Here is an 18,594-nt window from a genome sequence, read left to right as displayed (position 1 = left end):
CACATAAGGAATCATGTAGAAACATGATATGGGGAGCTGTTAACTTGTGGTTTTTGAGGCTGGTAACTCTGATAAACTTAAACTGTGCAACAGAGGGAACTCTTGCTTTTACTTTTCTAGAGTGGTCCTGATGAGAGCCAGTTTCATCATAACTTTTTTGAATGTTCTTTCAAACTTTCAAAAGTCTTGAAATTGTTTGCAAAAAATGCAACCATGAAATTCCAGTGAGGCTAAAGCACAAATTAAAACACACTAATCCTGCGAAAGTTTCTGCATTACACTGCTTTCGCATGTTTTTTTATTGCATAGTAAAATGACATTTTTTTCAGATATACTCAGGCAGTATACAGTACACACAGGGTAAGGCTTCTGGGCTTTAGAGAGAGTCTTTAGAGAGAGATGGCTTAGTTCCCAATGATACAGGATGGCGTACGCACACCAGAATCCTCATCAATCCACTGCGTGTCAATCGAAACCCGACGTGAAATCATAATACGTTTATTACAGAGCTTAAAAAAAAACAACGTTTTACCCAGTTATTGAAGAACACAGCAAAGTCTTGGCAGTGATTATACTGAGCTGTGGGTCTCTTGGGAAATCAAGGAAAAATCCTGAAGACTCCCCGAAACAAAAAGAAAAAAAAAAGTCTTCAGCCGGATTCCAGAGAGGTCATCGCTTCCCCGCGATCAGCTGCGTTTTCCAGAACCTGCCTGAGCGACGCCCATGTAGCTTTGGCGAACTCGAAAACACAGACTTTCCATTTGGCCCTTCGCTTTGTGTTCTCCAAAAAATCTTTCCCCACATGTCTTCAGCGACTGCCCAAAACATGACATATCGTATCTTAGGTAAATCAATGTTTTAGAGTGTCTGGGCTTTCCTCCCGCTTCGTTTCGCTTTAACATCCAGGATGAGTCCCGTTATTCTTCTCTTCTGATACCGATACGTCCAAAAGAAGGCCATGATGCACAACGTAAGGCACACAGTGAGTAGTGAGTACACATCATTCATCTGTATGAAGACGGAGACTGGCAGGATCTTTCTTTCATTTTTGGCTCAACAGTTAACGCTATCATTACCGTTATGGTTATTTTTATCGTCCGCCCAACGTTTTTCTTAGCGCCAAACAGCGTCCCCGTAAACGGCGTCCCCTCAGTTGACGGTGGGCACCTGGTTCAGGCTGTACTCCTTGGCCTTCAGTCTCAGGTTGGCGATGCTGTTGGCCATGTTCACGCCCTGTGCCGTGTTGTTGTTGGCGCAGGACGGCGAGTAGCTCGCCATCGCACTAGAAGAGAAGAGCAAAGGTCAGGATTTAAAGTCAGGGAGGCTTTTTTATTTTCCCCTTTGAGCAAAACATTTACGAGCACCGCAAGAAAAACCCCCAGCACAACCCAGTCTAATAGCCCCCTTCCCCGAGCCTCGGGAAATTAGGACGCTTAACTTCGAGGCGAAACGGCAAAGAGGTCGTTACGTTTTCATTGCCTGACCTACGCACAATCAACCACAACCACAACAACATTCATCAGCGATAAAGAATGTGCAGCCCGCGCCAACATGTGTCAAACACATTACTACCAATATTCAGAAAGCTAGTAAATACCCTCTCCCCTGTACTCCCTCCCCGCCTAAAAACAACCGTGACCCTCAAGTTCCCTAAAGAACCCTTTAGTAAAGCCTCTTTAAAGAACTGTGTTTATGAACGAGCGTAAATTAGCTTTTAGAAATTTTTCCCATTTTCACACACAACACACCAGGAGGGTGAAGACTAGCACATGCCTCCTCCAACACATGTGAAGTCAGCCACCACCTCTTTTAAAACTAGCATCACAGTGCTAAAGCTTGAAGAAAAGTGCAGTGACTCGGTTCCAATACATCAGCTCACAGATGCAGCCTTCTGCTGATCCACATCACCCTAGGAGTAATGAGAGGAAAGAGCGCCATCTACTTTACACACCCAGAAAGAGCAAGGCCAGTCATGCTCTCTCAGGGCTCCGGCAGCTGATGGCAAGCTACATGAACAGGACTCGAACCAGAAAACTCCTGATCATAGTGGCAGCGCTTTGCCTGCTGGACCACTGGGAGCCCAGCTTTTTGATGTTTAAAGACAGTAAAGATTCTCTAGCCATTACTGTATGTACACTATGTGTAGTATGTGCTTTTCCTCAATCCATTTCCAAATATTTTTTGGGAACCTTTAAATAGATGATTTCGACAAATCAGTACAAATTAAAACTGTACAAATTAGCATTAAAAAAAGACGTAATCTAGATGTTCAGTCATTATTGAAACATGTTTATAAAGGATAGTGTAAATAAACTATTAGATTAGTTAAGAATTAATACTCAATGTGAAGATTATTAACCTATGAATGCAAAATTAAATTAGAGCTGTACAGCTTTAATGTAGGATCCAGAATGTAGCCCTGAGGAACACCATCCTCACAACCTGTAGAATCCTTTATATAGGAATAAATGGCTACTTTGTGATGACTGTAGATTATGGGGACCTGCTGAGTACTAAAAAATAGATGAAGATAGTCTCTTTTAATATTTTTTTGTATTATTAATTTTTATCCATATTTTTATTTGCAGTTTTTTAAATTTATTAAATTAAATCAAATGTAATCAGATAACTTTAGTAAGCAGCTCATGTTCATGCATAAATGACACAATATATTGCCATTATTTTTAAATATTGCATAATTTTTTCTGGGTAACCATTTTTTTATTGTTTTTCTCTGTGTACCAGTCAAAAGTTTGGAAACATCTTTTTATTCAATGTTTTTCTTTCTTTGTTATCTTTTTGTTTAATTTATTATATTTAATCTACATTGTAGATTAATATTAAAGACATAAAAATATGAAAATAATTAAGAGACACATTATTATGTGGAATATGTGTAGTAAACAACAAAAAAGTGTTTAACCCATCTAAGATGGTGATTTGAGGGGATTTAATTGGGATGAGCTGGAGCTTCACAGCGTGAAGGAAAAGCAGCAACTATTGTTCAGCACCTCCAGGAACTCCTTCTTTCAAGACGCCGAGAAAATGATTCCAGGTGACTCTCCCTCATGAAGACACTGAGATTAAAATTAAAACCATGAGTGTGCAGATCTGTCCTTAAAGATAAATCTAAAGTATAAAACATATTCTGGTTACTGTATAGCTTTAGTATATTCTTTGATATTAAATTTACAATATAAAAATAAAGAAAAACACATTGAATGAGAAGAGTGGTGCTTTATATATGTATACAGTATTTATGTGCTCTTCAAATAAAGATGATTATTATTAATATTATCACAGATGCTGTTACCTGTATGGAGCTGAGCCCCCCCAGGACAGGTAGTCGCTGGGTCGGGGGGCAGGCCGGGGCACTATGGGCTGTTCCACCGACGTGACGTCTCCTGAGTAGGACTTGAGCAGCGAGGCGTTTTTACTGGCCAGCATGGCTCTCTCGTTACGCCGGAACTTGGCCCGGCGGTTCTGAAACCACACCTGAGAAAACAGAGAGAAATTCAGCCCAGTGAGAAAGATAGCAGCTCACTCTGCAGAGACAGAAGCTCCACACCTCCTCCCCCCCCCCCCCCCCCCCTCCGGGGACTGGAGATTAAACACGGGGTTAATATGAGCTCACACAGGAAACCACATCTTATATAGCAATGAAATGAAGATTATCTGATCACACTGTTTATTTAGATTTATATTAGCGCTGTTTATCATATATGGTAATTGTTGATACACATGCTAGCTGTGTGTGTGTGTGCGGATGTGCACATCTGTGTCTGACAATAAGTGCAACTTAATATAGAAGAATGCTACTTCAGCAGAAGTATATTTAGACATAAGGTACAGTGCTGTGATAATCAAACAAACTTTAATATCAAACAAATATACCCTGAATAAATAGAAAAAGTCATTTTATATTATGGGTAACACATTACTTGAACGGTCCGTTGGATGATGCTCAACTTATATTCAACTACATGTCTATTAAATGTAATTGAACTGAAAGGTGAAAGTAAATGATTCTCTATTTAAAGTAACCCAACATCCAACTCTTACCCAAACTCTAATCTTAACATTTTAGCATTGGGTTTAGAGTTAGATTTAAAGTTAAGGTTAGGATTAGGGTCAGGGTTAAGTTTAGGGTTAGATTTTAGGATTGATTAAGAGTTAAGGTTAGGGTTAAGTATAGGATTATGATCTTAATTATATTTATTAAGGGACAAAAGCTCTCTAAACTAATCTAGCCCTTTGTGAAAAAGTGTTAATCGCACTGAAAAGCTGAGTTTAATTTCACTACTAACCATAATCAGGCCTGATTACTGCCACACCTGTAGAATCAAGAAATCACTTAAATAGAACCTGTCTGACAACATGAAGCAGATAAAAGATCTCAAAAGTCATTGTTCATCTATCAGTCTGGAAAAAGTTAAGTCAAAGTCATTTTGAAAGCTTTGAGACTCCAGAGAACCACAGAGAGAGGTATTATTCACAAATGAAGAAAACATGGAACAAAAATAAACCTGCTTCTACAGAAGTCACCGGTCACCGGCCAACCAAAATGACTCCAAAGGGTCATGGACAGCTCATCCAGGAGGTCACAAAAGAATCCAGAACAACATTTAAAGAACTGCAGGTCTCACTTGCCTCAGTTAAGGTCAGTGTTTATGAATTAATTATAAGAAAGAGACTGGGCAAAAAAAGTGTATGGCTCATTCTGACATAATGAACTCAGTGGAAGTCAGATCTGTGTGTGTTTGGGTTTGAGTTCTTCTGTTTCAGCAGCCAGCATACAAATTACATTACACACATTCAGCTATCAACTCCGTCTCATTAACAGCTGCCTCAGCAGGTGACCCTCAAACGTTCAACTCCAGCTACTACAACCACTCATAGCCATCAAAGTTGTGAAAAGTATGGATATTCATTACTCTGTAGGTAGAAGTATAGATACTAAGGTTTAAAATACTTCTGTAGAAGCTGAAGTATCAACTCAAGTTAAAAGCTTTAAGCTTTAAGTAAAAGTGTAAAAGTACTGATTTCAAAAGTATAAAAGTAAAAGTAATGTAAGGGGAAAAAAATGCTATTAGGGACAAAAGCTTAGGCCGAACCAGAAAGCCCTATAGTGCACTACCCCCTACCCCCCAAAAAACATTTTTCTAAAAGCCATAATGCAGGGGTGTCCAAACTACGGCCCGCGGGCCATTTGCGGCCCATTTCCGTTTTTTGGAGCGGCCCACGAGGTATTTTAGAAATAGAATGAAAGTTGGCCCGCTGTTAAGCAGGTTTTTATAATGTGAGATTCAAAGTTTGAACGCTAGGTGTCAGAAACCGGCATTTCTAGCGTAGAAAAACAGGCCAAAGAGTCTAAAAGCGGAGAGGGTGCGCATTTCTAGCGCAGAAAAACGGGGCAAAGAGTCTAAAAGCGGAGTGAGTGCGCATTTCTAGCACAGAAAAACGGGCCAAAGAGTCTAAAAGCGGAGAGGGTGCGCATTTCTAGCGCAGAAAAACGGGGCAAAGAGTCTAAAAGCGGAGAGAGTGCGCATTTCTAGCACAGAAAAACGGGCCAAAGAGTCTAAAAGCGGAGAGGGTGCGCATTTCTAGCACAGAAAAACGGGCCAAAGAGTCTAAAAGCGGAGAGGGTGCGCATTTCTAGCGCAGAAAAACGGGGCAAAGAGTCTAAAAGCGGAGAGAGTGCGCATTTCTAGCACAGAAAAACGGGCCAAAGAGTCTAAAAGTTGCTGTAATTAAGGAGTTTAATATTAAGAGATATCATGAAATGAAACATCAATTTGAAAAATCTTAATTTACACAACACTGTCTAAGATAGATAAAGATAGTTAGTCAAGTAAAATGGTGTGTAAATGAAAATAATCAGGAAAAAAATATTATTTAAAGTGGTATATTTCATTATTTGTTTTATTATAGAGTCTGTGGCCCGTGACTTCAAATATATTTTAAGTTAAAGCTTAGTTGAAACATTTGGAGTTTGTCTGGAGTTCTCTTGAGTCTCAGCACGGATCATCTTCATACTAGACTACATACGTCTGCTATGTTCTTGGATTAAGGAGGCTATTTTTAAAATGTAAGGAGTAGAAAGTTCAGATAATTGTGTGAAAATGTAAGAAGTTAGTAAAGTTGTCTGAAGTATAATTACTCCAGTAAAGTACAGCTAACCAACATTCTGAGTAGATCCTGAATAATTCATAATGGATACCGAATTATCCATAGTGAGTACAGTATAATTCATGGTAGATCTTGAATAATCTATAGTACATACTAAAGAATTCCTAATATATCCTGAATAATTTATAACGGATATTGAATGATCTATATATAGTAACTACTGTATAATTCATAGTGCTTCCTAAGTCATTCATAGTGGATACTAAATGATCCATAATAAATACTGTATAATTCATTGTACATCTGAACTGTACTCCATAGTACACACTGATGAATGCATAATGTATCCAAAATAATTCATAATCAATATTGAACTATTTATTGTAAACACTGTATAATACATAGCAGATCCTAAAGAATTCATAGTGGATAGTGAAAAAAACATAGTAAAAGCTGCACAATTTACAGTAGATCCCTGTATTCTGAATTAGTAAAAATAAGTACTGCTTAATACATAGCATATCCTAAAGAATTCATATTGGATACTGTAAGCACTGTAATCCATAGTAAACACTGCACAAATTACAACAGATCCGGATTAATTCACAACGGATACTGAATAATCCAAAGTAAGTGATGTATAACTCATAGCAGATCCTGAATAATTCATAATGAATACTAAATTATCCATACTAAGTACTACACAATCCATTGTAGATCTTAATCAATTCATAGTGGAATACAAAGTAAACAAGGGGTGTCCAAACTTTTTTTGTTGGGGGCCAGAAGGAGAAATATATTTGAAGTCACGGGCCACAGACTCTGTAATAAAACAAATAATGAAATATGCCACTTTAAATAATACTTTTTTCTTGATTATTTCATTTACACACCATTTTACTTGACTAACTATCTTTATCTTAGACAGTGTTGTGTAAACTAAGATTTTTCACATTGATGTTTAATTTCATGATGTCTCTTAATATAAAACTCCTTAATTACGGCAACTTTTAGACTCTTTGCCCCGTTTTCCGCGCTGGAAATGCGCACTCTCTCCGCTTTTAGACTCTTTGGCCTGTTTTTCTGTGCTAGAAATGCGCACTCTCTCCGCTTTTAGACTCTTTGGCCCCGTTTCTCTGCGCTAGAAATGTGCACCCTCTCCGCTTTTAGACTCTTTGGCCCCGTTTTTCTGCGCTAGAACTGCGCACTCTCTCTGCTTTTAGACTCTTTGGCCCCGTTTTTCTGCGCTAGAAATGCGCACTCACTCTGCTTTTAGACTCTTTGCCTCGTTTTTCTGCGCTAGAAATGCGCACCCTCTCCGCTTTTAGACTCTTTTGCCCCATTTTTTCAGCGCTAGAAATGAGCATTCCTCCGCTTTTAGACTCTTTGGCCCCGTTTTTCTGCGCTAGAAATGCACACTCTCTCCGCTTTTAGACTCTTTGGCCTCGTTTTTCTGTGCTAGAAATGCGCACTCTCTCCGCTTTTAGACTCTTTGGCCCGTTACTGAAACCTAGCGTTCAAACTTTGAATCTCACATTATAAAAACCTGCTTAACAGCGGGCCAACTTTCATTCTATTTCTAAAATACCTCGTGGGCCGCTCCAAAAAGGAAAACGGGCCGCAAATGGCCCGCGGGCCGTAGTTTAGACACCCCTGTAGTAAACAATATAATTCATAATGGATACTGAATGATTTATAGAAAGTACAGTATAATTGATAGTGAATACTGAATAAATGATGTTAGGTGCTGAATAGTTCATAGTGGAAGTAATCATGATTAACTGATTAAGTTGTGTAAACTGAACGATTCATAGCGGACAATGAAAATGTATAATGGTTACTGAATTAATCAGTGTATTCTGAATAATTGATAGTAGATACTGAATTAATATTGTTAGAGACGGTACAGTAGCTGGTGAGTAATTAGTGTTTAATAGTGAATAATTCTGTGTACTGTACTGCAGGGGTGTATATGGGGGTTTGGGGGGACTGACCTGTACCCGGGCCTCGGTGAGATTGACCCTGCGGGCCAGGTCCTCTCTGACGAAGGCGTCGGGGTAGTGCGTCCTCTCGAACACTCGCTCCAGCGCCTGCAGCTGACTGCTGTTAAACGTGGTCCGGTTCCTGCGCTGCTTACGCTTCTTCTTCTCCTCCGAGTTCAGCTGCTCACCTGAAACACACACAATACACAATTACTAGTGCATCTCAAAAAAATGTAATATCATTGAAAAGTTATATTATATAGATGTATTACACACAGAGTGATCTATTTTAAGTGTTTATTACTTTTATTGTTGATGATTATGAATTACAGCTAACGAAAACACAAAAATCAGTGTCTCAGAAAATTAGAATATTATATAAGACCAGTCGGTACTTTTGGCAGTGTGGGCAGTGTGCAAAGTCCTGCTGGAAAATGAAATCCGCATTTCCATAAAAGTTGTCAGTAGCAGAGGGAAGCATGAAGTGCTGTAAGATTTTGTGGGGAAACAAAACTGCACTGACTTTAGACTTGATAATAAAACACAGTGGATCAACACCAGCAGATGACATGTCTCTCCAAACCATCACTGATCATCAGTAAATTTTACATTTCATTTGTAAATTAAGGGAGCAGAGTCTGGAGGAAGAGTGAAGAGACACACAGTACAAGCTGCTCGAAGTCTAAGTGTGAAGTTTCCACCAATCAGTGATGGTTTGAATATTTCCAAGCTTTATTCAAATAAACTGAATTAAATGAACATTTGAGGCTACATATACATTGAAATGAAATATTTGAGTTTAGCCAATTGCCACTGGCTTCTAGCACCATCTATTTGCATACTGGTCGGTTACCACTACCCAACATTAGTGTGTAGTCATTCCCCAGGGTACAAGTTTAAAGGTTAGGTAAACTTGTAGATCATATATTATGATTAACCTCTACTATAATACTGTTAATTTTATATATAGCGTTTTCTTTCTTCATCTGATTTTATTTGAAATAAATTTAATAGAAGACTAAAAACAAAATATTTTTTATTCACCTGACCTAAAATTTAAAATATAATTAATGTACAAAGAAAAAAACTTAATAGGCATAATACTTTAAAGATTTAAGTTTAAAGAACTCAAGTTTTCAGTAAACATATCTTACCTAAAAAAATCTAAGGCAATTGATTTCCTCAAATTATTAAAATAAATTAAACTCATCCAGGTTTACAGTGTTGTGTAAGGACCCTAATATTAAACTAAATCTCTTTAAACTTCAGTTTAGAAATAGTTATTTAAAGAACAGACCATGTAAATGTCCTTTAGTGGGCTTAAGCGACGTTTTAGTGCAGCTAAGTCCAAATACAAAGTGGGCCAGACTGGACTGAATAACTGAATAACTGCACATACAGCTCTGAAACAAAATACGAGACCAGAGAGTTTCTCTGATTTTGCTATTTATAGGTTTATGTTTGAGTAAAATGAACATTGTTGTTTTATTCTATAAACTACAGACAACATTTCTCCCAAATTCCAAATAAAAACATTGTCATTTAGAGCATTTATTTGCAGAAATTTGCAGAGAAATGGCTGAAATAACAAAAAAGATGCAGAGCTTTCAGACCCCAAATAATGTAAAGAAAAAAAAAGTTCTTATTCAAAAAGTTTTAAGAGTTTAGAAATCAATATTTGGTGGAATAACCCTGGTTTTTAATCACAGTTTTAATGCATCTTGTCATGTTCTCCTCCACCAGTCTTACACACTGCTTTTGGATAACTTTATGCTGCTTTAGTCCTGGTGCAAAAATTCAAGCAGTTCAGTTTGGTGGTTTGATGGCTTGTGATCATCCATCTTCCTCTTGATTATATTCCAGAGGTTTTCAATTTGGTAAAATCAAATGATTAAAAATCATAATTGTCTCTTGTTTTTTTTCCAGAGCTATATATATTATAACAAAAATGTAAACTAATGTTATAATAAACAATATTATGTCCATCTATACAGTGTAAAATTAATTTGCCTTTAGATATCATCACTGTCAGATCAAAAACCTTGTATCTCCAAAACAATTACTTTACAGGAGAAAAAAAAACAACTAATCTTTAATAGAAATGTAAAATACTTTATTTCAGGTCATTTTGAAGCCTTTCTACTGTTTCATTCATCATGAAATATTAAGATAATATAAAGAACAATAACCTGATTCAACCTGAGTTGAATATATTAAGTGAAATTAATTGAGATTTATATTTTAGAATAAAAAAATACAGAAATATACAAATGTTTACCCAGGTAGATGGTTCAGAGATATGCTCTACTAATGATGAGGATGTGTGGTCAGTGCTGATTAAGAAAAAATATAATAATTTTATATAATAATAATAATAATAATAATAATAATAATAATAATAATAATAATAATAATAATAATAATAATAATAATAATAATAATATATTTTTAATATAAATTGTGTTTATACTTGTTGTTTTGTCTTTGTAAATAAGGCCATGCTGAATTAGACTATATATTTAAATGCAGGGTAATACTAAACATATTTTATAAATATTTCTATAAATATAAGCAGGCTTCTTCAGGAGTGTATGTGATGGTGAGGATGATCTACCTCTGTGTGCTGTGTGTGATTAGTGCAGCAGCAGGAGCAGCAGATCTATTAGACTCTATTAGATCACACGTCCTCTAATCACTGTGAACAGCGCTGCACGGGGGGCTTTATCTCCAGCCCGGCCTTTAACAGACCCCAGATCAGGCCCTCAAACCCATCAATCACCCCTCAGATCACCCCATAACCCGCGCTGAGACGGGGTGACGAATCAATTACCCCACCCCCACCAGACCCCCAACTCCAACAACACAGACTGATCCCAGTACAGACCGTCCCGCGACACTGACCCATCCCTCACTCACCATCACTGCTCAGCAGCACTGAGGGGATGAGCTGTGATATAGACTAATTTAAAGTGATTTTACAGTCATTTAAACTGATTTAAACTAATTTAGATAGATTTAAACTGATTTAAAGTGAATTAAGCCAATTTAAACTATTTCTAGACCAATTTAAAATAATTGTAAACTAATTTAAAGTGATTTAGACAGATTTAAACTGATTAAAACTAATTTAAACATGTTTAAACTGATTAAAAAAAATAAGACAGATATAAACTGATTTAAAAAGATTTAAACCTATTTAAACAGATTTAAAACAGATTTTAACCTGATATAAACTGATTAAAAGTGATTTAAACTGATTTGAACAGATTTAAACTGATTACAAGTGATGTAAATTGATTAAGGCAGATTTAAACTGATTAAAATTTATTTAGACAGATTAGAACTGATTAGAACTGATTTAGATAGATTTAACCTGATTTTAAACTGAATTAATCTGATATTGCTTTGTGTAGCTAATGAAGAAATAAAGAAGAAATAAATTAAGAATTAATATAATTTTAGCAGACGTTAATCCTGACAAGAACTGACAAGTCTTCTTTCTCTTTGAATATATATTACTATATATTTTTTATCTGTTTGAATCTATTTGCTGTGGAAAAAAAATAACAAAATGTATTTTATTTAAAATGATGATTAAACTGAAATTAAATTATACCTATATTTCATTTAGTTTTAAATTACATCTATTGTTGAATGCCCAAGTTTTATTGTCTTTAATTCACACTGATTTACACACTATTCACACTAATATAATGATACCTTTATCACATATTAGCATAGTAATGGATTTTAACGACTTCACAAAATGTGAACTTTTAATTATTATTAATATTCTGAAATTAGAATTAAAAAACAAAGTTATGTCCATGTATAGTTCAATAAGTTCAATAAGATGGAATTATCAGGACATTCCTGAGACACACACATTCACCAAAACCTCTCGTCCAGCCAATCACAGGCCTGAACACTGACCGGCAGTATTTACACACTAATCCGGAGCAGCCTTCATTAAATAGATAAATAAATAAAGCGCCTGAGTGACTGAAAATAAATAAATATCTCAGCTCGGTAAATAAACCTGACCCGACTCTGAGTGCCGACCGATCCACTTCACTACACTTTAACACACACACACACACACTCCAATACACACTCACACACACACACACATACACACACTCCAATACACACACACTCCAAACACTTTAACACACTGAACGTTATTCACTCTGAATACTTTAATACCTTAATAGGAAATGAAGCACATTTTATAACATTTTATATTAATTAGCTCAATTGTACATATTAGGGAAAAAAAAAACTTAAAAATGTACTAAGGTTTACAAATTCCATATTTTATGTATTTCTGTAGTTTAAAATGAGAGCATGATTTGCTTAATTTCTCTGATATAAATATATTTTGATAGTGTCAGTGTTTTTAAAAAGGATTAAAAGTGATGTGTAGTGTGGTATAGTGTGGTATAGTGAGGTAAAGTGAGGTATAGTGATGTGAAGTGAGGTATAGTGAGGTAAAGTAACATCAAGAGAAGTACAGTGATGTAAAGTGAGGCACAGGGATGTACAGTGAGGTATAGTGAGCTATAGTGAGGTATAGTGAGGTACAAGGAGGTAAAGTAAGGTAAAGTGAGGTATAGGGAGGTACAGGGATGTACAGTGAGCTAAAGTGAGGTATAGTGAGGTATAGTGAGGTATAGTGAGGTACAAGAAAGAAAAGTAAGGTAAAGTGAGGCACAGTGAGGTATAGTGATGTACAGTGATGTATAAGGAGGTATAGTGAGGTATAGTGATGTATAAGGAGGTACAGTGAGGTATAGTGAGCTATAGTGAGGTATAGTGAGGTACAAGGAGGTAAAGTAAGGTAAAGTGAGGTATAGGGAGGTACAGGGATGTACAGTGAGCTAAAGTGAGGTATAGTGAGGTATAGTGAGGTACAAGAAAGAAAAGTAAGGTAAAGTGAGGCACATTGAGGTATAGTGATGTACATTGATGTATAAGGAGGTATAGTGAGGTATAGTGAGGTACAAGAAAGAAAAGTAAGGTAAAGTGAGGTATAGGGAGGTACAGGGATGTACAGTGAGCTAAAGTGAGGTATAGTGAGGTATAGTGAGGTACAAGAAAGAAAAGTAAGGTAAAGTAAGGCACAGTGAGGTATAGGGAGGTACAAGGATGTACAGTGAGCTATAGTGAGGTATAGTGAGGTAAAAGAAGGTAATGTAAGGTAAAGTGAGGTATAGGGAGGTACAGGGATGTACAGTGAGCTATAGTGAGGTATAGTGAGGTATAGTGAGGTAAAGTAAGGTTAAGTGAGGTAAAGGGAGGTACAAGGATATACAGTGATGTATAGTGAGGTATAGTGAGGTACAAGAATGAAAAGTAAGGTAAAGTAAGGCACTGTGAGGTATAGGGAGGTACAGGGATGTACAGTGAGCTAAAGTGAGGTATAGTGAGGTACAAGAAGGAAAATTGAGGTAAAGTGAGGTAAAGGGAGGTACAAGGATATACAGTGAGCTATAGTGAGGTATAGTGAGGTATAGTGAGGTACAAGGAGGTCAAGTAAGGTAAAGTGAGGCACAGTGAGGTACAGGGATGTACAGTGATGTATAATGATGTAAAGTGAGGTATAGGGAGGTACAGTGGTGTATAATGATGTAAAGTGAGGTATAGGGAGGTACAGTGGTGTACAGTGAGCTGTCCCATGAAAAACATGCATCTCTAAAACTAACTTTACAATAGAAGTTATGAATAGTCTTACATTTGAATGGAATTTAATGTAAAATATGAATTTTAATATTAGACTTATATTAGTCTTTTCATTCTGAATTATTTACACAGAGCTCAGAGCAGCTACAGGCTATAAATGATCGAGAAAACTAAAACACGCAAACGTGGAGATACATGTTTTTCACATTACAGCAGCGATATGCTTCACTTTTTTCAGTTTATTATGATCCATTATTTTTTTTAATGGTGTAAAAGTAAAAGTTTTTTACTCATTAAACATGTTAAAATCTAAACATTGTGGTTAGATAAAAAAAAACAGTATTTTTACCAATTTAAACCTTCTCAAACTTGTTTTACGCCAAAACAGCTGTGTTTTCTTCATGATCAAACCCCAAAAAACTGTATATCATTTGAAAATAAATAATTAAAAAATACGTCTTAATTCCTGGGGTTTATTTTATTAAGTTGCTGAAATAAAACCAGTTACTTTATGGATCATGCTTTTTATATAAGAGCTGAGGGTCCATCCTGCTCAGAGACCCCCTGAGAGACATGACATGCGACAATCGTACTGTATCTTTTATTTAAAGACTATTTCGTTGCTGTCCAATGAAAAACATGTATCTCCAAAACATCGAATTTATAAAAGAGAGAAAAAACCTTTTTAACTTTCAACGAAAGTCAATGTGAAAAGAGTTTATTTCAAGTCATTTTGGAGAATTTCTATTGGTTCATTTATCAAGAAATTTTGACGCATTGTAAATTTGGTAAAATAAAAATCGACCAAAAAAATGATATTTGTTTTCAAATGGACGACTAAAATGTTTCTAAAAATATTTAAAGCCACTTTTATCTTTTATGTTTTGTTTTTATTTATTTTTTTAAATATGATGTAGAAAAATATTATTAATATTAATACTAACCCTAATAACCCTATGCATTTGAAACTAATAAAGAAATAAAGCTTTCTATATTAGAACTGTGTTAAAGTGATCTCAGCCGTGGCAGCTGTCTGAACTACTGTATATTACAATTACAATATCTGAACCTCAAAAATAATGTTTAAAATAATTTATATTATTTATTAAGACTGAAGACTTTTATTTTGAATTCAAAAGCGATAAAAGGGAAGCATCTCTCAATGATAAATCTGCTTGTTCTAAAGAAGAACAAGCAAGGTTCTGATATAGTTTAATTATGACTCAGCATTAATATCTGTAGTCAAATTCAGTATGAGGAGGTTATAGGAGTATAATAAGCTGTAAACTCATATTAAACTCAAGATTTTTCTTTTTATTTACTAGAAATAGAAAGAACCTGTCTCATTGTACCCAAATAAACTGTTAGTAGTAAGTAAATAAATAGAATATTGCTCCAATCTCTGTGTTTATTTGAGTTGCATTTTAGTTTATACATCTTTATATATAAACTGCTTTATATGCCGTATTATAAAGTCATGCTTTATAATGGGCTCATTAACTGTTTAGTATATTGTATATTGTAGGATCTTCCAGCGGTTCTCTATACTTTAGTTAGTATGATTCCTTTAGACGCAGGTAGATCTGCACTGTTTAGTGAACGGTGTCACTGTTTAGTGAGTCGATGAAGGACTTTAATACTTTAATACAGTTTATTTTCTAAACTTCAGACAGTTCTTCACTTTTTAACTCGTCTCATTCTGACTCTGTAAAAAGGAAAAAAACTAGGTTTTTAATGCGCCAACTGATATCTCTGATATCACTTTTCTTCTTCTTCTTACTATTATTATTTGTTGATCTTTTTTTTTTTACTGTGGGAACGCCCACAGACAGAACCCGGTTTACGTTTGATCCAACAAATAAAAAAAAAGTCTTTAAAATAAAATTCTACAACTTATGACAATTGTGGAACCTTTCGACCCAGTATTAAAGCATTTCTTAAGATTTAAAAAAGCATCAAAGTTAGAGTTTTTCTGTGACTTTTTTTGTTATTTTCTTTTATATTGTACTACTGTATATATTCATATATATGCAAAAGTATTTGCACAGTGGCACATTTAATCCCATGTGTTTCTTCAAAGTTCTGATGTCTTCAATATTAATCTACAAGAAAGTAATAGTGAATAATGAAAAAAAATATTTTTTGTATAAGAGAATAAAAGTGGTGTTTCCAAACTTTTGACTGATAGGATAAAACTCTTTTCTTTATAAGGAACCAAAATTATACTTATTTTAAATCTCAAAGTGCTCATTATTATTATTATTATTATTATTATTATTATTATTATTATTATTATTATTATTATTGTAGATACTACATTTAAAGTAGTTGATACGTTTAGCTATGTTAAGTAAATTTTCAAATTTTACATGTTTTATTATTATTTAGAATATTATATAATCATTTTTTATTTTTTACTATAATACTATGCAGTAATTTTAATTCAATATATTCAGCTTTCTTAATCAAGTCTTTAAAGTCATAAAGTCATATTGTTTCACAAATAACAGTACGTACAAGTAATAAACATTGTTAAGTTAGTTTCATTGTCTCAACTAAGTATTAATAACTGACACTTGTTTTGACATCATTTAATAATTTAATAATTAAACATTAACAAATTTTAATGCTTAAGGATGCTTTAAATAATAATGAACTGAGACACTAGTTTAATTAGTTAGCAATTTGGGTACCACTTTAAAATAAGGCTCCTTTATAAAGGGTTTATAAAAAGGAGGTTATAAATGAAGTTGTATATACATTAAAAATATGAATAAGCACTTAATAAATAGTGCTTCATCAATAGAAAGAACAAAATTGACAATTAGTTTTCATAATATTTAATAAAATAATATAGAAAGTCAGTTTAGTAATTTAATATGTTATTATCAATAGTAAAATGAATAAAGTTATTAACAGAAATGTAAATGCTGACTGATGGAAAAGACAAAGTAAGATAAGAATCTAGGTTTAAGATAAGATCTAAGGGTTTAACAGTATAAACAGATGTAGAATTATTATTTGTTCACGACAGGCCACAGTTGTCCTTTCTATTTATGTGTTTTAACTGCTTATTAATGGTTTATAACCTAATTATTAACCATTAATAAACTCTCTTCAAAAATGAGCCTTATTTAAAAGTGTTTTTTTATACATATATATACAGTATGTGCTTTTAATAGTTCCAATGTTTTTTTTCCCTTCAAAATTAAATTTAATAAAAAAATTAAAATGAAATAACCCGCCAAAATAAAAGCACAAAAGCTTCCATCTTACTGTCTTGCTGCGCGGTGTCGCTGCCGCTGGTCAGTCCGGGCGACTCCAGCATGTTCCTGCCCGTCTCGGCGGCCCCCTCATCCCCCTGCGCTCCCACCATCTCCCTCGAGTCCTCCAGGTCCAGCAGGTGGCTCACCGAGAAGTTCTTCTTAGCCTGTAAATTGTCCAGGTGGCTGGCGGTGATGGGGCTCTCCAGGCGGTGGTTGGGCAGCGTGGCTGGTCTGTCCATTACATGGGCATAGCTAGAAGTCATGACTCGGACTGGGCAAGGAACTGGGCAGAGGACTGGGCAGAGGACTGGGCAGAGGGTGGATGAATTTGTTGGGTGAAGATGAGTCCGAATGATCCTCAGTTACAACAAACATGGATCTGTTGGAGATCCCAACCATGGAAGCTTGGATTTTTCTGCTGGAAAAGTTCCGTCTTCAGGCTGCAGAATCCCAAACCTCAGGGCTGAGGGTCCGTTCCGCTGAGAGACTGAGAGACCCCCCTGTGGAGACGTTTCTGGGGTTAAATTCAGAAAACCTGCTCTGGATTCCAGGTTCTGGAGAGTCAGTAACACCATGAAGCCAGCGCTGATCTTCTCACAGGAACCATTCGCCTCCTTCCAAACTCTCCTGGACTTTACTGCACTCACTCAGATGTGCTCTCTCTCTCTCTCTCTTTCTCTCTCTCTCTCTTTTGCTCGCCTACTCACTCCCTCTCTCCTGGGCATGGAGCTGCTCCTGCTACTTCAAACAACTGCGAATGTCTGGCACTGAAGTGAAGTGAAGGGGAGTTGGGGGGGGGGGTGCTTGAGAGGAAAATAAATGAGTGTTTGAAGCCCCTGGGAGAGTTGATGGACGTATAAGAAGCCCTAATTACGTGGCAATGTGGCTTCTTTTCTTTTCTTTACGTTTTTTTTCCCCTCTGTTTTTCGCTGTTTCTGACGTTTTACAGGATCCGCATTCCCCACCCCACTGCAAAAACACTGAGAGGATTCGGCTGGAATTCTTTTCATTTTTTTTTCCGAAAAATAAAGTGAGTTAAAAGTGAGACTCAGGAGGGGTTTCACGTGTTTTCTTGTTTTCCTTTTTCTTTTCTTCAGATGAGAGGTGATTCTGCTTTCAAGTAGATGTTTAGCCTTCATACAATGTGGTAATGACATAAAAGAGTCACTTTACACAAAGTGGCTTTTTATCTTTTCTTTTCAGTTTTGCTATTTCTGACATTTTGCAGCATCCTACCTTTTCGCTCCTTCACCGTACACTGTAAAAAAATGAGGCGTTGAAAAAACTTTTAAAAAGTAAGGCAATAGTTTGCATGGATCTTTGTGAGTTGAAATAACTTTCTGTTCTTTTAAGTAAATGGAACTTGTCTAAACCACTTAAAATATACTTAAATAAATTATCATAGTGTAACTAAACACACCAAGTTATGTCAACTTATTTTTTTCACCTACCATTAACTTAAAATATTTAGGTTAATTCTACTATATATTTTTAAATAAACACAACTACATTAAATCAAAATTAAAATCTATGAT

General features: G+C 35.5%; 1 protein-coding gene across 1 annotated transcript; it reads right to left on the bottom strand.

Moving 5' to 3' along the window:
* Nucleotides 1-267: 267 nt before the first annotated feature.
* Nucleotides 268-17,844, bottom strand: prrx1a (paired related homeobox 1a). Its single transcript, XM_022672769.2, has 4 exons — nt 17,070-17,844; nt 8,124-8,299; nt 3,314-3,495; nt 268-1,282 (listed from the first exon to the last, which is right to left on the bottom strand). The coding sequence occupies exons 1-4, from the start codon at nt 17,320-17,322 to the stop codon at nt 1,150-1,152; spliced, it is 744 nt and encodes a 247-aa protein (XP_022528490.1). The 5' UTR covers nt 17,323-17,844; the 3' UTR covers nt 268-1,149.
* Nucleotides 17,845-18,594: the final 750 nt, after the last annotated feature.

Source organism: Astyanax mexicanus, chromosome 18, assembly GCF_023375975.1.
Source record: "Astyanax mexicanus isolate ESR-SI-001 chromosome 18, AstMex3_surface, whole genome shotgun sequence".
Classification (NCBI taxonomy): Eukaryota; Metazoa; Chordata; class Actinopteri; order Characiformes; family Acestrorhamphidae; genus Astyanax; species Astyanax mexicanus.
The sequence above is the reverse complement of the archived record's forward strand: the minus strand, read 5'-3'. Positions and strand labels throughout refer to the sequence as shown.